We start from the raw sequence: 22,683 nt of genomic DNA on the forward strand, positions 1-22,683 counted from the left end.
ACGCGTGCATTCTCGTGAAACGCCCATAATTTCTCCGCAAACTGCAAACATTTAACATATAGCGGTGAGCCGCGCCGCGGGGCGGACGTGCGTGTCGTTCGTGAATTTTTTCGTTTCCCGCTTATTTTTTGTTATCCGTTCAACCTTGGAGGGTTTTATAGTTTGTGTTGTGTTTTAGTGTGTATAGAAATTAGTGCCATAATGAAATTCAAACTGTTCAAAAAGTATCTGCGTCAGGTGAGCTATCGGTAACATGTTGATTTTGTTGCAGCGACACATTGTGCTCTATTTTCGTTTAAAATAACATTAAAATGCGCATAACAAAATACTGTTAATCTTTTATAACATATTATTATGTTTTATGATTTTATTTTATTATTTTTATTTTACAATTTATGTACACACAAATAGAAGTTAACAAACCAGCTTAGAACTAAAAATATGTTTGTACAAAGGTACATCTTATTCCAAAATGGAATGTCTTCCAGAAGACCTGACTGAAAATAGGAATGAGTGATTGTAAAAATATAATATGCAAAAATTAGTGTGCACGCTTAAATTATTATTACTTAATAGTAAAGATAAACTTAGTACATTATTTTTATTTAGTAATATTATAGTAAAGTATATACATATACAACATATAATAATATTATAATATATATAAAATATATTGAAGTATATATCATTATATACATACATATATACATATATAATTATATATAACATATATTGAATATAATAAAAATTTATATACTTACAATAAAAATAATTTATAGATGAACTTAACATGGAATAACAGTAGTAATATTATATATTTTACGTGTTTTGACGCAGATAATGTAACCTGACTCTCTTCTTAAATAGTGCCAAAGTTTTACTTTCACGAATCTCTGGTGGTAGGGAGTTCCAAAGCCTGGCGGCATGAACTGTGAAAGAATAAGAAAAGAAGTCAGTATGGTGAGAAGGAATTTGGAGAAGAGTTCGTCTAAAAGTTCTACAAGACTCGTCCTGGAGATGAGGAAAAGAAAAAAGATCGTGCAGATAGGAGGGGGAAGAAGGACAGAAAAGTACTTTGAACAGCAGACTAAGAGTCCTATAGTTTCGACGCTGGCGAATAGGAAGCCACTGTAATTTATTGCGATAGTCCGAGATGTGGTCAAATTTCTTTCTTTAGCCCAAATATAAACCGAATGCAGAGGTTTTGTAAGCGTTCTAATTTATTTAAATTTTCCTCAGTAGCATCAGGATAACAGACGTCTGCATAGTCAATAATAGGCATTACAATGCTCTGCATGAGTGTGATTTTGGTGGAGATGGGTAAAAAGTTTTGCATAGCTTTAAGAGGATGAATAACATAGTTGACCTTTCGACTGATGTCATTAATGTTGACATTCCAGGATAGTGTAGAATCCACTGTAACACCCAAGTATTTAGCGGACTCGGAGAAAGGAATGCGTGCATCATTTAGTGTGATAGGTGGTAGAGATTGTATGTCAAGAATCGCACGCATTCGTCTACTACCTATGATGAGCGCCTTAGATTTCTCGGGATTAACAAGAATACCAAAAGATTTCGCCCACTCGCTTATTTGACGTAAGTTATTATTAATAAAAGTTACTGCAGACATAGCGTCAGCCATAGAAAAATGTTCATAAATTTGCAGGTCGTCTGCATAAAGATGATATTTAGATGTAATTACTTTAGTTATTTCATTAATAAAAATGGAGAAAAGAAGAGGGGACAGCACTCCTCCTTGTGGCACGCCAGCTAGAAGATTGCACCAATTTGAAAATGTAACATTTGTTTGTACACGCTGCGATCGGCCACGAAGGTAGGAGTCAAACCAGGCTAATGCCGCAGCAGATAAATTAAGAGATTCTAGGATAGCAAGAAGGATATCAAAATCAATAGAATTAAAAGCATTGCTGAAATCAAGCAGGATGAGGATAGTCAGAAATTTGTTCTCCATGGCGAAACGTATGTCGTCAGTAACCTTTAATAATGCTGAACATGTGCTGTGTCCTGGACGAAAACCTGATTGTAAGGGACTTATTAATTTATTTTTATTCAGAAATGCGGATAATTGCTTATGAACAATGTGCTCCAAGACTTTAGAAAGGAAGGGTAAAATAGAAATTGGGCGAAAAGAGGATAAGGATGTAGGATTTGAGATCTTAGGTAAGGGTATAATGTTGGCCTGTTTCCATGCAGAGGGAAAAGAATTTGAGGATAAGGAGAAGTTTAAAATGTGTGTAAGGATTGGTAATATAGAGGGAAGTATCATTTTTATCATTTTAGAGCACAACTTATCACAACCAACGGCTTGAGATGAAATTGCCATGACTGCAGCTTTTACGTCAGATTCCGAAGCACTGGAAAAAGAGAAGGACGGGGCTGCTTTTGGTAGTTTCGATATTTGTTTCAAGGTGTTATCTTTGACAGTCGGACCAAGAGAAACAGGTGGCTTAGAAAAAAAGTTATTGAGTGAGTCCAGGTCTAGGTCATTAGGTAAAGTAGCGGAAACTTTCCCTATACCGACTGACCTGAGAAACTTCCAGGCGTCAGCACATGTACGGTTTTCAAGGCGTGAATAAAAGTAACGACGTTTAGCAGCACGGCACAAACTATTGCACTGGTTTCGCAAGATTTTGTAGTTTGTAACATTCGCATCATTAGGCCGGCGCTTACATTTCCTTTTAGCCTTATCTCTAGCAGCCATTGCCTCCTTGATGGAATCAGAAATCCAGGGAGCAGGATTATGTTTTATTTTTACCATTTTTAGTGGAGCGTGTCGGTCATACAGTTCTAAAATAATTTTATTAAATGAATAAACTTTTGCGTCAATAGTTTGACTGCTTAGCACCGACGACCAGTTTAAATTTAGAGCATCTCGCTGTAATACATCCTGATCGATACATCTAAAACTACGCAGCAACATAGATTGAGGTTTTCTTTTTGGGGAGCGGATTTTGTACGAAAGGTAAATAAGATCATGGTACGAGAAAGGAGCAGTAAGTTGACCGTGAGTGGAAATATTATTGGGCGAGGAAACAACCATAAGGTCTAACTGGGAAGGGATGGAATTTGGAAAATGATGGGTAGTGCTAGTTGGAAGTAAGTGAAGATTATGAGAGGATAAAAGTGACTGAAGCTTAAATGCACGCGAATCATTTTTGACTAAACATGTATTAAAATCACCCATCATTATAAAATGATTGTATGCTATACGATGATCATGCAAAAATTTATCAAGGCAATCAAAGTAGTCAATATTCATATTTGGGCTATACAAAACGACAAGGAGAATTTTATTATGGTGAGATATAATTTCTAGGGCAAGATATTCGGCTGAAACAGAGTAGTGACAAGGAGACATGTCAATTATTTTATATTGAAAATCAGCGCGAAGATACACAGCAACTCCACCACCGCCTTTGCCAATTCTATCGTTACGCACAAGAACGAAGCCTGGAAGAGAAAACTGAGTAGATTTAAGAGAAGGTTTCAGAAAAGATTCCGAAATAAGAATAGCATCAATAAACGATGCACTAAAAGATGCCATGATGTCAGTGTAGTGACTGGGAACGCTTTGTGCATTTATATGTACCACATTGAGATTGGATCTGTGGTTGTGAAATACTGATGAAAGTTCGTCATGCAGTGTACGAGGCGTAGAAGATGACGTGCTGTGAGCACTTTTGAAACTACAAGAAGAAGAACACGATTCAAAACTACAATCTAAATCATTAAGATCATCACTACTGTCCATATTTATATAAACGAAAATTTAAATAATATTATAAATATAATAAAAGTATAAAAATATATAAGATATAAAGTTTAGAAGCTTTTTAGAACTTACTACTCATACAGTATTATTTACACTACCTAAATACTAAAAATATAGTTAGCATTAACAATAATACTTAAAAGAAACAATAAATCAGATATGAGGCATACAAGTGCTAATGTTTAAAACGTTATTACTATTTTATTATAAAAATATCGCAGAAAAACACAAAGAGAAAACAATCCAATTATAATAAACCAAGTACCTACAAACAGAAAAACTTTTGTGACATTTGACAGCAGTCCCAAGTCACACCAGTAAAAAATTAAAAAAGTATATATAAAAAATATTAAAAAAAAAAAAGTTATGCCAACTGTCACTTGTCAACCATCTGTCATCTGTAAAATATCATTATTTATTAATGTCAAATGTAAAAAGTGAAATCGCAATTTTGAATTTGAATTTTGAGTTTACAATTTGTAATTTTGCTATTACCTACATGCTACATGATAAAATATCTTAGAAAAGGATGGTTAATAAAATGGTAAATTATTACTACCACCACTAGATGCCTCACACCAAAACAAATATGACAAAAGCAAAAACCCTGCTGGAAGTTTATTGTCGCCTTCTATTTGGTCTCGCAGTCCTGCTTGATTTTGGATCAGATACCGGAGCTTCGGTTTCAGTAGTATTCTCAGGGAATTGACGTAGAATTTCCTCGAAAGCTGCCATGGTTTCTATTTTACGTCGGGACTTGTCAGGAAGAATTAAGACAATTTTACCATCAGCTGACCAACAGTTTTTAATGCCGAAATGTTTTCGTGCCGCAGTGAAGATACGATGCCTAACTTTTGTCAAAAATTCCGAAACTGTCACACCGGAACCCTTTAGCGACGTCTTAGAATTCCATACAGCTTGTCTATCCTTGAATTCATTAAAACGCACTAAAATAGGTCGCGTTTTGTTTGCTGAGATGGCCCCAAGACGGTGACAAACTTTCAAACTCTCCTTGGACAAACTGGGTAGCTTCATGTCAGTACTAAAAACCTTATGGACCACCTCTGGAAGCTTTTCATTATGACTTTCTGGCACACCATGAAGAAGCAACACTTTCCGTCTCATTATCATCTCATGTCTATCAAGCCCAAGTGCTAAATATTGAACTTCAGATTTGAACTTAGAAAATAATTGCCACATCAACTCTTTAAAATCTGAAAAATCTCTGGACAAAGAAGCAACATCTGGGTGCACATTCGACCCATGAGCAACTTTCTGCAGCTTCATTTCATATTCTTTCATCCGGGATTCAAAAAAGTTGCCCAGTGTTTCTAGGTTATGTGCTTCCATTTTCGGTGACTTCAGAATTTATTGTATGGAGTGCAAAATTAGTAGGAAACAGTTTGTTGGATAATGAGTATAGGTAAGTTCCACAAACTTTAACACATAATATCACTTATTAACTTAATTTAAGTACAAAAACGAATAAAAAAATACGGAACACACTAAAATTGCTGCTTACAGGGCGACTACCCCCAAATTGTGATTTTATACTTAAAGGCTAAAATGTGTAAAGAGATTTTTATATATTTTTCAATTTGAGTTAACACTTAACTATAAGTAATAGTAAAAGTATAACTAAACTTCTCAAGGCAATAAATCAGTAATATTTTCTTAAGTAATTATTTACTATGCAAATTATTTATATTTTGGTTCATGAATTCACAGCAACGAAAAGTAATTCTGTTGATGTAATTTTTGTGAGGTATCATAATATTTTGTTTTGCTTCTGCTGCCGTCTACATAAGACGGTAGCAGATCATAAGCCGGTTTTATTTGGATCCAGAATGCGAGACCCACAATCTTTATTTATAATTAGATAATGTTTTATGATCTAAAATGATTTACTCATTCACTAGTCAATGGACCACTGGCTACAAAAATCCGGGAATACCTGATAAAATGGTCAGCCTATTATTTAAAAAAAAAACTGGATTGCTTGGATCTCCGAATTTAGTAACTCTGCTTTTATGCATAAAAATAGAGAAACTTACGAGCTAACCATTTTTTTCAATACTTACTTTTTCTAATCATTTGAAAAATCGCATATAAATTATACCATAACAAACCTTGTCTATTATACCTTTATTGATATTTTTTTATTTACCTTTTTTTGAATAGTCAAACCTATTTTAGTGAATACTTATATAGTGATTTATTTTAGTGAATACAAAACATACCAAACTTAAATAAACATGCTTCTAAAATCCAACTTTTCTATAACATGAGCAGAGTCATTCTATTTGTATAAAATATAATCCAGAAAATTTTAACGAGTGCTATTGATTTGCATGTGGTTTTGTAATGCATACCGCTGTACGTACGGCGCGTACAGAATGTTTATCAGGTAAATTCCACCGCGATTACTGACTTACAGGCTATTTTGACGTTAATCTAACATTAAATGACTGACACATGATTAATCGCGTAGGACATGACTGAGGAGACCAATATTTTGGTAATTTACTCTGTTTATCGAGAGCCAAGATAAAGGCCAGCGATGCACCTAAAACCTCTTCTGATGTTCTGAGTGTCCGTGGGCGACTGTAGCTGTTTTCCATCAGGTGACCCGTTTGTTCGTCACGGTGATGAGGATGGTATGTTTTTCGCGTGGGACGATAGCGAAAAGTTGCAGGTGGTATGATTCCGAACAATTCCTCAGAGCACTCCCCGTGATACAACCGATAGAGGATGCAGAGTGAAGCTACATCTCGGCGTAATTCCAGGGGGTCCAAGCTGTTTGAAACACTATGGCAGTCAACAATTCGAGCAGCCCTTCGTTGGATACGATCCAGAGGGAGCAGTTGGTATTTTGGCGCCCCTGCCCAGAGATGAGAACAATATTCCATATGAGGCCGAACCTGCGCCTTGTAGAGTTGTAGGCGTTGGTCCGGACTGAAGTAGGTACTGTCTCGCTCTGTTAAGTACACCAAGCTTCTTCGAGGCTAATTTGGCCTTACCCTCAAGATGATATCGGAACTGGACTTCGCTCGATATGTTGACGCCAAGTATCTCAATGCTAGGGGAGATGGTTAAAGATGTGCCCTCGAAACGAGGATAAACGACCATTGGTGACTTTTTAGTGGTGAACGCGCAGACTTGTGTCTTGGTGGGGTTGAATTGGACTAAGTTACGTCTACCCCATTCAGAGACCTTCTCCAATGAATTCTCCACCTTAGACACAAGTTCGTTTCGACTCTCAGTGACATTTTACCGAGAAATATTAGGGGAGCCGGTATATACAGCATCACCTGTACTATCATCCGCATAGCAATGAATGCCGTTGGTTTTTATCTGGGAGCACTAGAAATAGGAACATTGCAAACATCATAACATAAAAAATAAGTTTAAAACAATTTAAACTTTACGCGGCCATGTATTCTTGATGTGCACAATGATCTTTCAAGTTAGGTATAGGTACGTGGCTTATATTAAGGGCGTACGAGCATACATTACGAGCGTAATTAATTGTGAGTTGTGAGTCGCAGAATTTCGGTCGCGTAAATATCTTTTCATACAAATCATGACTCACAAAATTACGCTCGTGTGAATCAAACAGGACATTTGTATGAAACCGAATGCAGTAGAATTTCTGCCGGCAGAAATTCTGCGACTCACAACTCACAAATTACGCTCGTTTGGCTTCACCCTAATGATTGGTCTCCGCGCGCTACGTGGAGACTAATCAATAATCATTAATCTAAATTCTATGTTACCTACGTGGTATTAAAAAGTTTTTGCTTACTCGCTTCGCTCTCTTGCCGTTCTAAGCCGGAGAAAACAATTAGATACAACATTAATAAAAGTTATTTTGATTGATGTCTAGTAGTAATAGTACTAGTGCAGTATTAATTGTTTTACCTCTTGTATAATGAAAAATCTCCGAAAAACAATAGGGAATATTACGTAAGGGTCGGAGCAGACTGCAGAGTGCTAGCAGTTAGCAACTTAGCACTAGCACACTCTAGCTGGTGCTGCCTCTAGCGTGAAAACATTGCAGTAATTTGCAGTACTTAATAATAATATAAATTAAATAAGAGGCTAATTTCAAATATATATTATACAACATGACCGGTGAGACATTTTCAATACTCGACGACATGATATTTGGCTATTATATTAGATGAAAAAAAAAAATATATAAAAATAATATCTATTATCAATTGATTACTGTGTAAATGTAGCTTAAAGTTAAATAATTATTTACCTAACGCACGGACACCGCGCTCAGGAAGGGTAGCAGCGCGGTGTTTCTTTCGATGGCGCACGCCGCCGCGCCGGCCACATAGTATGCCTACTTGCCTAGCCGCGCAATTCACTCAGGATCCATGATTCATTTATTTAAAGGGAAATTTGGTAAAAAATTAAGTATGTACCTAATTTTATTACATAATTATAATGAGAATCGAGTACCGAATACACTCCTTAAGTATTGCAAATGTCTCACCAGTCGTGCAGTATTGTATAACAAATTTTAACTAAAAAACTTAATTGTTGTTATCGCATCATACGTTTATCAAATTCAGCATATTTAGAGATAATTTAGCTATTTGAATGCTCTATCAAATATCTGCTGTGGCCTTTAGTTACATCTGTCGCAGAACATATAAAATTGTAATTGGACCAAGTCTGTGTTTTTCATCTAATTAAAATAATTAAATTGGTTATTAATCATTATATATTTTCTTTATATATTATCTAGATTTCGTAATATAGCAATTTTAAAAATCCTTATTGGAAGTAATACGACGCTGCGTCAAACCTTTCAACAATTTTTAACAATATTCAAAATATTTGAAAATTGAGAAAAAATTAATGGACATTTTCCTTTAGTGATAACTGATAATTATGCCAAAGTAACTTTATAGGAGGCGACCCCCTATAATACTTAATACGCCCTGAAGACTTCTTACACACTGGGTACATTTTATTTTAAACAAATAAGATGCTATCATTTATTTAACCGTCTTCAATGCCTGTTTATCGCTTGTGTTGACTTTGTACAACTGATTTGAGATAAAATGATAAAATTAACTCTTTGCGAGGCGTTTATGTTATTAACTTTCTAGATGACGCCCGCAACTCCTTTGCGCCAAAATTCCTTTATTGCGCGTCAACCGGACATTTTTCTGGGATATAAAGTAGTAAAGTACCCTATGTCCTTCCCCGGGACTCAAAGTATCCTCATACCAAAGTGCAAAAACAATTCAGCGGTTTGGGCGTGAAGAGGTAACAGATTACTGACAGACACATTTTCGCGTTTATAATATTAGTAAAGTATGGATTACTAAAGAAAGGTTGCTGAAGTTTAATGAAGAACAAATGGCCAAAAATAAGCTGAGGTGTAGGTTAACGTTTTTACCAATACAAAAAAAAGTAAATTGATTGCTCGTCTAATAAGATCTCGTCCTATTGGGACGAGTAACGATGTAAAGTTATTTGTCCGGTTACTCGTCCAACTTTAATATTTTATTATCTTTGTTGTAACTCTGGGGGTTGGTGCTGCTTGTGTTCATGGGCTTATAGCTTATTATTATGTAATCCGTCCACTCTTTTCCTGATTGATTTTTCTACAAGAAAAAAGTTGTCAACAATATTAGTGAAAATAAATATTAAATAATAATTAAGTCTATTGGATTATATGCAAATCTCCTTTACTTTCAAATCTTGTTACAGTTTTAAGTACTTAGGTCTTAGTGCTTAAGATTAAGAATGGCCAGGTATTTACAATGACTTGGAAGAATACTGAACAAACTAATTTCCTGGTTTTACATTGTCTAAGCTTAGGTTCTTCAGACTTCAGCATTTGTCTAAGCATTGTCTAGATTTCAATCCATTTATAAGTCTGAAACCAGAAACGTGAAACGAAAGTTTTTTTTGAACTTCGTGAAGACAAATAGACATTTTACCACAGAATAGATAATAGTACAAGATTTTACCCTACCAAAGTATATTAGTGATCGAAGTACCAAAGACATTATTTCAACATAATTTGTATGTTGTTTAACAGTAATAAATAATTCTCCTTTTGAAGTCGATTTGAAATATACTTTTACACAGGACACAGCTTCTTTGCTATTATTACATGAGTGAATTATTTCCATTGCTTATTTGAAACTTAATTTCTTAGAAATAGCTCAAGTTAATGAGACAGTGCAAGCTAACATGACGCCAACAGGTTTATTTTCAAACACGTCTTTGCACATGGATTCTAAGAAAGCGACTGCTTAGAAATTTCTTTACAACCATTATGTTATTTCATACAATAGTAACAATTTTATGAGCCAAAGTAAAGGCTAAAGTAATTAAGGAAAGAAGTGCTTTATTAAAACTAGATATGACGCCCGCAACTCCGATGCGTCGAAATTCGGTTATCGCGCGGGATATACATTTTTTGGGGATAAAAACTCTCCTTCGCCCTTTTACGGGACTCAAAGTATTTGTTTACAAAATTTCATCAAAATCAGTTTAGCGGTCAGACAGACAGACCAATTTCGCATTGTAATACTAGTATGGATTGCAGATGCGTGTTCATTAGGGTTGATGGCTTTTCGGCGAATGAAATTCGCACCCTTGGCCTCAATGTTTCTGTCACTTAAATGTTTTATAGTAGATTATTTCTATGTATCGTTATAAACGTTATCCAGATTTGAAAACGAGTTTTAAAGGTCAGCCTGTAACGATTCTTGCTTGATCGGCATTCGGCAGTATACATATAATAAGAATTCTATTAATCTTCTATATTATCATCAGGTACATCGACTTCTAACATTCTACTGGCAGGTTCTAGAACCTGTTCCTTATCTACTAATTGTTAAATTTTTAAATCTATTCCACCTGCTTCGACATGTGGAGGTTCTCAGGCTTTGTCGTTTGTGGTGACATACGAATCATGCTAAATTTTCCAATGCAATATTCAAGAAGTTATTAATTTTCATGCCTTAACCGAGTTTGGAATTTTAATTAAATTCCATTTTGGAATTCACATCACCGGTATGCACAGGTATCTTTATTCATGTCATAATTTGCTGCTGTCCTTAACACGTTCAGTTGATTGATTATTTCGTAACGATCCTTGTCTTCACTACTTGTTGTTAAAAAGTTTGTCTTATGCATAAATTCACGGTAAACGCCACGATCTTTTATTTTGCTTTTATAAACAAACAACATAAAATGACTTAATATAACATCGTTTGTTACCATACGCAATATTATATTGCGTCCACTTTCTTTCGTAAAAGTCATATTATTCAGGCGTACGTTTATGTAAATTATAATCGAAGTGGCACCGAGCACGTCAACTTGTTAGCAGTGTAACCTCGCGTGATGCGACGAATCAATAGATTCATAAGCTGTGGGGAAGGTATTCTTTGTACTTTGTACACACTTTTAGAACCCCCGCAGACTAAATACTTTTAGTCGGCCGATAGTTTCACCAAATTGGAGTTTCAGTACCTACATTATTATCGGCCGATACAAATCGTTAATTGTGCGCATTTTCATACACCTTCGTACTGAAACTGATACGCTTTCGACTAAACTATCGGCCGACTAAAAGTCTGCAGTCTGCGGGGGCTCTTAGGGTTCTCTATGGCCTTATTTATATGAGCCAATATGAGGTTTGTCCTGAAAAATAAGATATGGTCTGGTTTAATGTTGTTGATAGTGTTAATTCGTTTATTTGCAAGCTCTTATCTCAGGAAGGCGTTCTCTGATTAGGAACTGCGCATCACAAATACAACCATAGATATTTTGTAGGTGTGTGGTATGTTTTATATTTTTTTAACAATCAGCAACAATTGCTGTCCGGTTGAAAGGGCCATCAAGGTGCGGTGAGGTAGCAACAGACATCGGATGTCCGGTCAAAGAAGCCATCAGAGCAATTTCGAGCGTGGCAACAGAATTGCGTCACCCTTATCTTATAGGGTGCTTTTACGGCAGGGATGGCTTGTGACGTCAGCCCAAACGACGATCCACGCCACGACTAGCGATATTGCTTGGGCAATTTTCAGGGATGAAATATTTTCCCTAATGTCAAGGTTACGATGGATTTACTACGGGTTCGCAAACGTCTAAAAAGTTGAATTTACGCTTTCTTATTAAATTATTTGTATTTTACACTTTATTTTTGCAGGCTTGTATTAATGGTCTTTCAATGAACAGGGAGCTTTTAAGGACTTACCAAAAGGTTACAAAAAAAACCGGCCAAGTGCGAGTCGGACTCGCGCACCGAGGGTTCCGTACAAACCTGCAAGGTTTACAAAGTTCGTTCATTACGACAATCGAGTCATAACTATGGTATTTTTATAGATTTTTTTTTTTCACGGGTTAAAGGCAATTAGATCTAAGTATTTGATATGAATTTCAACTTGATAGCTCTACGCGTTCATGAGGAAAAAAGTAATAAGTTTATATTTATTAAAAAATATATATTTTGTAATGTAACTAAAAATTTAAGGTTTTCGGAATTTTTCCTTTATGTGTGCTATAAAACGTTGCTTCATGCCAAATTTCAAGATTCTAGGTCGACTGGAAGTACCCTTTAGGTTTTGATTCCCTTGCGAGTACTTGCGAGTTTCAAAATATGCAGCTTAAATTGCTGTTTCTTTTGATTGCGTTGACATAGAAGTTTGATTTTGTTACAGCTTAAAGGTATTATAGACCTGAGTATTTGGTATGAATTTCAATTTAATACCTCTACGCGTTTATGAGGAAATGGGTAGTAAGTTTAAAATTATTAAAAAAAAATATATTATGTGATGTAACTAAAAATTTATGGTTTTCGTAATTTTTCCTTTATCTATGCTATAAGACGTTGCTTCGTACCAAATTTCAAGATTCTGAGTTCACGGGAAGCACCCTGTAGGTTTTGATTCCCTTGCAAGTGTCGAAAATTTGCGGCATAAACGGCTGTATCTTTTGATTGCGTTGGCTTAGAAGTTTGATTTTTTCACAGCTTCAAGGGACAGTAAACCTGAGTAATTGATATAAATTTCAGCTTCATACCTCCACGCGTTCCTGAGAAAAAGGGTCTTGACAGACGGACGGACGGACAGACGGACAACAAAGTGATCCTATAAGGGTTCCGTTTTTTCCTTTTGAGGTACGGAACCCTAAAAAGGACCACATAAGCTACATCTACTTAATTAAATTCGTCCGTGTATTAGTACTGCTAGCCATACATTTTCTTTGTGCAGCCTTATATGAATGATGTTTTATGGCTTCCAATAAGGAATAATTATTAAGGAATCACTAAAACGTTACAAAAAGGGTCCAAAGCCACACCAAATTTAGCTCGTCCTTGAAAACAAATCCACGTGTGAACCAAATTAGTTGCCATGTGTAATCGTTCAGCTTACGTCACTTATATCCCTACCGATTTTGTTTGTTTATTCAACTGTACCCCGATTATGCTATTTTGATCCAACATTTACTCAGCTTCGTTCCTCGTTCGATCAAGTTTATTTTTATCTATAAACAACAGCAAAATAGTCATATACGGTACGTGAAACAAATAAATATGTTAAGAGGAGTCCACACCGCCCTTTTTTCCATACAAACGTTGTCCCCAGTTTCCTCCCTGGATAATGCAAGTACAGTTATAATTTTTTTCCTGAATATCTACGGCTACTAATACAATGTCCCTATGTGTTCTTTTTTTCATAATTTAATAATTAAATAAGATATGAACGTTCAAAAACCAAAAAAATGGCCAGATTTTCCGCTGTGTTCAAACATCCAGAAAACAGATTTGGCTAGATTTTACAAAAAAAAAAAAAACAGGAACACAGCTCAGCCCTTCTTTAATATTTAATGAGAAAAATACTTAAATCGGTTAAGTTTTGGAGAAGGAATCAGGGGACAACGAATCGTTGATTTTCTGCAGTTGTCTCTATCGCGTTCTGCGGTATAGGCTTGAGGTAAGGGAGACAGCTATAGATATTACACGTACTTTTTTTTCATTTCTCTAGCCCTTGGTGTATCCTCTTAATTTTTTTTGGGGTTTTGGCCAATCGCGTTTAACTGATATGACAGTACTGTAGTCTGACAAAAAATTTTCCATTTTGTACCTGGATATGAAATTTACTGGATCGGATAAGGAATGTAGCTGTATTAATGTTGTTTTAAAATTTTAGAATCGGTGTATTGAACCGAATGAACAACCTATTACAAAGCTGCTAATTACGAATACCCAGACAAGAATTTTATTCATCGGTATGCTTCATTAAACTTTTTGACCTTCATTGACTACGTTATAGTTATTAAGCAACGACCTCCACATTCAAATCTGCACAAACAAATTACTGTTCTGACATGAAATTACCTACCATGAAACCGTTTTGAGACTCAAACAATCGAACGAGAATGCTGCGTCCTGCTCTAACAAACGTGAAAAGACGTTGTTAGAGCAGGCGGCATTCTCGTTCGATTGTTTGAGTCTCAAAATGGTTTGGTGGTACGGGTCCTGGTCATTATGAGATGGGAATGGTTTAAGGTTTAACGCTTTCTGGTCCTAAAGGGTCTATTTATTGTTGCCTCTGCTCTCTTATTTGATGTGCTTTAAAGACGGTGATGGTGTGATATTAGGGCGGCCACTAATTTGCAACGGTTCCTTGCGATTTTTGTCTAATAGCCTTTCTAAAGATAGCTTCCTAAAGAAATTGGATACTTCCTACTCCTCCTAACTTCTTTTTATTAATTTCTTTGCGGGTCCCAAGACAGCTTTAGCATGTCCCTCGGGCTTCCTGAGATCTTCTGAGATCATCCTGGCGATACAGGAGATACAGCGGTGGCAATGTGTGGTGGACCAAAGCCTTTTAAAATAGCTTCCTAAGAAGGAATAAAAATCACTTGTTGGCTAGTGTCATAGTTATTTTATCAAAGAGTAGGGACTGAGGGCACATTTATATTTATAACATGTGTCATACGTGTTATCAATCGGGAGTATGATGAATTACAAATGCGTCTACCGATTATTCATTCTGTTCATAACCCCCGTATCTCTGGACTGAAACAATAACAGCGGATGTGTATTGTATTCAACATCATCACACCGTATCGATTGCACTAAGGTCGTCCAATTCGCTTTCCGGGATATTTCAAGGTCGCAATCCTTAATTAGCCTATCCTACATATTTTTTTGTCCGGATGTATCGTGTTCTTTTAATAATCTTTTAATTTAAGTGGCCTATCTTCCAAAGCTGTACGTGTTTTAAACTAATTGGTACTTTCATTTATGTAACCACTTTCACATTCCTGTTGATTTTGTTTTGTTGTTAACGGTTTTTGTATTGTACGGCTGTACCATTGTTTTGTATTGTACCATTTTTTCGATTCCATTTCATGGATGGAAATCTTGTCTATTTAAGTTTGTTTCGGTCCTGCGAACTACGCCATTGTGTACGATAACATCAGCAGCGAAGTTGTATGGGTTGTAGCGTGAAGAATTGGTAAGTGACACTTGCTATACTTAATGTCAAATCTCATATATTCTATTTTTCATTTTTAACTTTGCTATCGACATAATTTTCAACTTGGCCGAAGTGTCAGAAGGATGGTGTGTTTTGATGGGGAGCACGTCGCAACTGTAATTCAGCTGGCGTATGAAGTCCAACCTGACATAATATTATTATGGACAGAAATACCGTCTGTTTGTAAGGGAAAATTTGCGAATTCGCACGTCACAGCTGTAATTCAGCTGGCGTATGAAGTCGTCCAATCTGACATGTGGGGTGTGTCTATGGACTATGACGTCAGTATCGCACGCGAGCCGGGCGCGGCTCCACCCAGATGGCTTCACTCGTTATTACCACTAGACTGTCCAGCAAACCCTTCAAATGCGTGATTGACTATTAACTGTTGCCATAGAAAGGCAAATAGTAGTCGTTTAGCTGTTGGAAATTAGGGCGTTTGACAATTCGTTAAGTTTTTACTCGTTTCCTGAGAATTCGTTGTTAGGCATTTTACTGGGATCACATAAATTATTTTTCACTAGACTGTTGCGTCAAAATTCGTTCATCGCGCGGGAACCGTACATTTTTCTTGATTAAATTATCATTTGTCCTTTCTCTGGCTCAAGTATCTCCATACCAAATTTCAGCAAAATCGGTTCAGCAGTGTGGGTACTACAGTACTTATTAATAAGTAAAAAAATCTAATTCGAATTTAATTAAGTTGCCAAAATATTACGCTTTTAAATTCGGTGGCTTATATCCGTTGTTAATGGTGCTTAGTACATTTCCAAGAAATTGATCTTTTATAGAAACCTTACAAAGCCTTTATTGCTTGGCGAAGTGAAATTGCCATTCTATTTTTTGCGCCGTTATATTCAAGTTAAAGGTTGGTAGTCTTTAATATTGTTTATTCATTTTAAGAAGTCTATATCTTATATCTTTAAACGAGCAATTCTTGTATATAAATATATAATTGGAATCTCGGAATCGGCTCCAACGATTTTCATGAAATTTAGTATATTCGGGGGCGATAAATCGATCTAGCTAGGAATCATATTTAGAAAATGTCATTTTATTCGTGTTTTATCGAATACCGAGCAAAGCTCGGTCAAACAGCTAGTTATTTTTTATTTGCTAACATAAAAGAAAGAAAAGTTGTGCTGCCTTTCTTATTATTTTGTCCAAGAAGGTTTAGCTTGTTTCTCCTCTTTCCAAGATCACATCAGAGTTTTTGTGGTTCCTTACCAACAGTTGCAGTGATGACAATATTTGGTGAGTCGATGCCCGTTAAAAATACGTTATGCTAACAATAAAATGCGAGCAGTGATTTTATCTATAGTCTCTCTGATGGACGGTTATAAAAAGATCAAAGACTTATCATGACTGATGCGCGAATGAAAGTATTTTTAGACTTTATGTTGCTCCTAAACCAATGTTTATCACCTACTGAAACTACTAAAATGCCATACCATGAGCCTTTTTATTGTTGAACCTTCTCTTAGTAGCAAAGATCTTTAATAGAAAACCACACTGGTACTATAATTTCTTTACTGACATTCACTTTTTTGGAAATACATAAATAAGTCGTATTTAAGTTATCGCTTTACATCAGAAAACGACAACTAAAACATGCTTGAAATACGCAAAATCGTTTGCATGTTTAAAATAAATTTTCATTTCGTTTTAAATTAAATGGAGAAAACCATCCATCATTCTAAATTAAGCAAGGGAAAATAAAATTCATTTAGACTAGCTCTGTTGAATACGTTCATATGGCTAATGAGCGAAGTCTCTAGGCTGATGATAATGAAAGTATTGTTCTAAAATCAAAACAAAACGTCTTCGGTGTCGTCAATCACATAATACCAGAATAAGGCTGCGTTTCCACCATAGATGTGTTGCGACTTGCGAGGAATGTATTTTTAAGATCCAATAGAATCGCTGCGCTGAATGTTGTCAGACAAATGAAGCGTTTCTATTGGTTCTCAAAAACACATTCCTCTCAACACATCTCTGGTGGAAACGCAGCCTAAATCCTAATACGTGGTGCACGTCAGTTTGCAATAGATAACAGTCACAGTATAATCATACAGTAGAATAACTTTGCTAAGATTATATTTGAATTACCACGCGTACTACATTTTATTTTTTCTTTTTCTAAATCACCACATTACGTGTTTATCATTATTATTTATAAATATCCATAGTTCCATACATTTCGTACTAATATTATTACTGTCTGTCTGTCTGGCGAAACGTGTTGTTGTTTGTTGTTTTTTTTAATATAAAGACGCGACGTAATTGATCTTAATTAAAAAAACTGCGTTGCGCGGTGCACCAGTCAGGCAGACAGACAATAATAATATTAGTACGAAATGTATGGAACTATGGATATTTTATAAATAATAATGTTAAACACGTTATGCAGGGATTTAGTAAAATAAAAAATATTTTGTAGTACGCGTAGTACTTAATTCAAATGTAATCTTCCATACCTATGGACGATTAATCAATCAAGAATAAATCAAGAAAAACGTATAGCATATCAGCCACGACACGAATTTCGCGTTATGGTCTTTTTGTGATTGCCAGAACGCGTCGTGGTTGTTTTCATCAGAAGTGAGCTTTGACGATGCAATAATGTATAGGGAAAGCTCGGCCTCGCTACTGATGTTACGACGATTGCGAATTTCGTTGTAAAGTTAAGTCGATTTAATGTTCGTTACACGGGGAAATAAAATTTTTCTCTCGTATGCATTGGTTACATTATACATACAAATATTGTTACTCTGCAATGAGAATTTGTGTATTTAAAGCTTTAAAGGTAGCAAAGACAAAGAAATAGAACATAGAAATATTTATCTATTTCAAAAACATACTTAATTTTCAATATCCATTTCCTTAATAGCCTGTGCGTTATCGGCTATGCTGCTAATGATTCTGTAGACGTCTGTTATATTAGAGAAATTTTGCTTCTACGAACTTAAAAGGGGTTAAATTTTATTTCTTGTCCATTTAAATTTTAGTCAAATCATGGGGAAATCTTTTGCTATGAAATTTTTATTTATGGAATAAAATTCATAAAACAAATACCTAAAATTCCAAGTGTGCATTTTATATAACGTTTATATTTTATAGCGAGTGATATTTTATAGCGAGGATCCTTTAATTGTATAATTGGTATGAATCCAATGAAACGACAGTTTCAGTTTAGTAACAATTTAGTGACAGACTCCAATGACAGATTTTATTGTGATGAAGTCATAGTCACATGACCAACAACATTTTTGATAAGCTGAAGGATCTTCTTAACTAAGAATTATGTTTTGGGCAAAGCTATTTATTGTCGGGCCGTGTCTTCGTCGCATACCAAAAAACCTGTTCCAGCCTACAGAAAGTTATGAAAGTGTTAACCTTTACTGATAGCCCATTTATTGAGCCCGCCACGACCTTTTTCGGGGCGTCCTTGTAACGATTAGACAATTACAACAGGGTTGACCTGATTAGCGAAACACGGACAGTATCGCAATGTGGGTTAGCGTCGCGTGAATAGAAATGGCGGGCTTGGCCGAGACCGTGGCGGGGTCGCGGCTGCTTACCTAACCGATTTGGCTGCATGATGAGGTGTTGCATTAGAAAGTGACGTCAAAACTGCTGCATACGCCACGATATGAGTATGTAAATGCCGTTAGATCTCGAATCTAAGGGCATTTAGATACTCTTATAACGAGCTCTCAAGGCTTTCCTTGGGAGCTCGTTATTCGTAGAAGTTCAGCGTGTTGTTAACCTTTAAAGTTTAATTATAACAATATGGAATCTTGTTATCCTTAGAAACTGTAGGCTGTTGCTCACACTATCAACTGGTTAACGTCCTCAAGCAGTGCCAGTTTTAGCACTAACAGCGAGATTTTTTCGGCGCCCAGGGTGCTGGTAGTGCTGAAAAAACTGGCGCCCTTTTTTTGCCTTCAGCGCCCTTTTTTATCTGGCGGCGCCATGGGCGGTCCTCAAGCAAGGGTTAATGATATCAAATGACCCCTTATCTCTGCCCAAACTTCATGATACTCTTGTTACAGGAAGGGCCGCACTCCACGCTACCCGACGACGAGTTCTACGATGCGGTGGAGACGGGCTTCGACAAGATGGAGGAGGAGCGGTGTGCTCGCGTGCCGGCGACGCGGGACGAGTTGGGCGACACTCGTGATCAGGTCGAGCTGCCGCCCCCGGCTATCGACAACCGTCTCACTGCACACAACCTATGGACTGAGGTGAGAACCAGCAAAATTGCAAATGGAACCAGAGCGCTGATTGACAATGCGTAATTCGACTCTGATTCGGAAACTTCATTGCGTGGCATCCAATAAACGCTCGCCGCGCTAAGCATTGACCAATGACCGCACGGTAAAGTTACCGAATCCGTGTCGATCGGAATCTTGAATCGCCCTGCAGCTCTGCTAAAATAGCTGTAGAGGTTGTGTAGTACGAATTATATGTACCCTTGGAGAAATGATTGATGGTGGATGTTGGTCGGGCTATGTCAATTGTCAAGTTAATGTTAGTCGTGATCCGGCTGAGATTGATACCTAACCCAACCCGCCCAAATAACGCAGGGCCGCCATCTGGTACATCAATTTCTCTAATAGTAGTTTCTTTGGGGTGTTGCTTCTGGTCGAACAATTTTAGTTTATTTATCTACATTATTAAAATCTGTAAAATAATAATAAAAAGTTAATAGGAAATAAAGTGGGACGTTGTCCTATTAGGACGAGATTATGAGATGTTCGTTGACGAATTGCCAAACTACTGAAATGAATTTTAGTTTTTGTGACGCTTGCGAGTTCAATCAACTGAACTAACGTTATAATCTTATGAATGAATTTCTAGAGAAACTTGTACTCATTCATAGAATATGGTGAGTCATCCAGTGTATGGTATCGACTAATGATTTTCTCAGCAGCGCTTAAAATAGTTTGCTAAATCATTGTATATTAGTAGCACCTCCATCGTGAGTATTGAGTATCGCAGACACAATAGATTTCATTCAATTGTTATGCGGCAGCCGGCTGTGGCTTGGGGATTGATGGGTTTGATTTGATTTGATTTGATTTGATATGGACTATGGTCACAATAACATAATACTCGTACTTATCATATTTTGAACTTCGTAAATAGGCAGACATTAAAATATGTCACCAGTCACCTGATTATGACTAGATAGTCGTCAACATCACCAATTATTGTTGCTCTCGTTAGTCGTTCGTGGTACCGACAAGTTTTTTCTTTAGAGCCCCTATACTGCCGCACTCAGAGACGAATGTAAATTACTTGACTGTAATTATAAAAATTTTGACAAAATACATGCCTCGTATACATAATATCTCTCAAACTCTTCATTAAATTGAAGCTTAATACTCATAAAAAGTCTCTGATTACTGCCGTAAGATATAATTTAACGATTCTTGAGACAGATTTATTCACCATTGTTATATTTATTCCCTAAATAGTAAATTGTAAACTAAAACAACTTACTATTTAGTGAATACTGAATACGCAACTCCACAGTCCACACAAAATAGACACAGTCAAAACACAGGAAGTGAGATTTGTAATTACATCTAATGAGATAGCGTGACTCAGAATGATGTAACGCTAGTATAATACGATACTGAACCTCTCTACTCTCTAGTCCAGGGGTCACCAATTAGGTTCCCTCGGGGTCCGTTTTAAGACATGAAATTACCTTCGCGGTCCACACGTTTTATATAAAAAAAAATATTAAACAAAGGTAATTACGAAAATTACAAAGGTATTTTTAGATATCAATCAGAAAAGTAACCATTTTTTGTAGCTAATAATCTGTCTGAAGATTGGAGTGAAATATTGGTGCAAGCTATAGATATTGAAATTAATTTCTGCAGATGTTGAAGTCCTAAGATGAACGAAGATCATCTTCGAACATGCTTGGTCCGCACACAATAGGCATGATGACTATTTTTTTTCTTATCGGTAATTGAAAGACACTTAAAAAATAGAAACATCGTTGAAAGAATGACTCTGATAGCTTAAAAATTCGCCAAGATATGACAATTCAAATATCACATAAAAAAGACCTGCCCGAAACGCTCCATACAAAGTGCTACGAAAGTACGACGTCAGTCTTTCGTAGTTTGTACGCATCGGGAGACAACTTTGTTCGACAGTTATATTAAATATTGCGTTTATGAAAGTGGTTTCATAACAAAAGTTGCTTTTAATCGAAGTTAAGTTATCGAACTGTATACAAATATTAAGAAAAATTGAAAAAAAATCGACTTGAATATCCAACTTTGAATTTTGAACAAAAAAAAAAAAACAAATGCTATCAAGCTGAAATTTTGGGAACACTTATTTTTTATCGTGATTTCTTTATTTTATTAACAAAATTCGCTAATCTTTGACCTTGTCATCCCTATTATAGGTCGGCGGTCCGGATGCGAACCGCGGTCCGCCATTTGGTGACCCCTGCTCTAGTCTATCCTATTAGAGGTTACGAAATCTTCTCACTTAGAGCCTATATTATTATTACTTCCTTTTGTACTTTAGTTTAGGTAAGACCCTGTTACTAATGAGCGTACATAATAATTACTCAGCGTATAACGATAATATAAGGATCGCTGTTTTATCTGCCATGTGACTTTTCCAGATAAAAACAAACTGTCCTCGTTAGTATACTGAAAAATAAAAACTCGTCCCACAAAAAGTTAATAGTTTAATTTTAATATTACACAATATAACTTTGTCGTGCGGTCTTTCATGTAAAGATACTGCAACTGGTCGCTGCCCGCTGGACAAAATTTGATCCCGTTCTAAATAACGGGACTTAATGTGGGTTCCCATGAGTCATGACCGGTTTGTGAGGCGACAAAAAAGCTGTTAGCGCTATTCTCTATACTTTAAATAGTTTAGAGAAACATGTTATCTTTTTTCTGGATTGTTTTTTCATGATGCAACATTATAAGTTGTAACGTTTAATCAGAAAAATCATTGTCATAAGTACTCGAAAAAAAAATTTTTTTTTGAGACGCCTTTTTTTCCCCAAAAATTCTTTGTATATACACGTCTGTCTTTGTACACACTGTCTGACTGTCTGTTATCTCTTCATGCTCAAACTGCTGAACTTATTTTGTTTAATTTTTTTATGGAGATACTTTCAGTTCCGGGAAAGGACATATAGTATAATTATTATGATATATATTTTTTGTCCCGGAAAAATTTACGTTTCCCGCACTAAATTGTGGCGCAACGGAGTTGCTGGCGTCATCTTGTAATTTATAAGCAAAACATAATAATATATAATTATGTTGAACCGACGTTATAGAAACGAGTATCCGATAAAATTAT

General features: G+C 36.0%; 1 protein-coding gene across 1 annotated transcript in view; it reads left to right on the plus strand.

Moving 5' to 3' along the window:
- LOC121737123 (ceramide transfer protein) overlaps positions 1 to 22,683 on the plus strand; it is a 38,091-nt gene that overhangs the window by 6,910 nt on the left and 8,498 nt on the right. The window contains exon 7 of the mRNA XM_042128679.1: positions 19,380 to 19,571. Within this exon, the coding sequence (XP_041984613.1) occupies positions 19,380 to 19,571 (192 nt within the window). The remainder of the gene's footprint in view (positions 1 to 19,379; positions 19,572 to 22,683) is intronic.

Source organism: Aricia agestis, chromosome 20, assembly GCF_905147365.1.
Source record: "Aricia agestis chromosome 20, ilAriAges1.1, whole genome shotgun sequence".
NCBI lineage: Eukaryota > Metazoa > Arthropoda > Insecta > Lepidoptera > Lycaenidae > Aricia > Aricia agestis.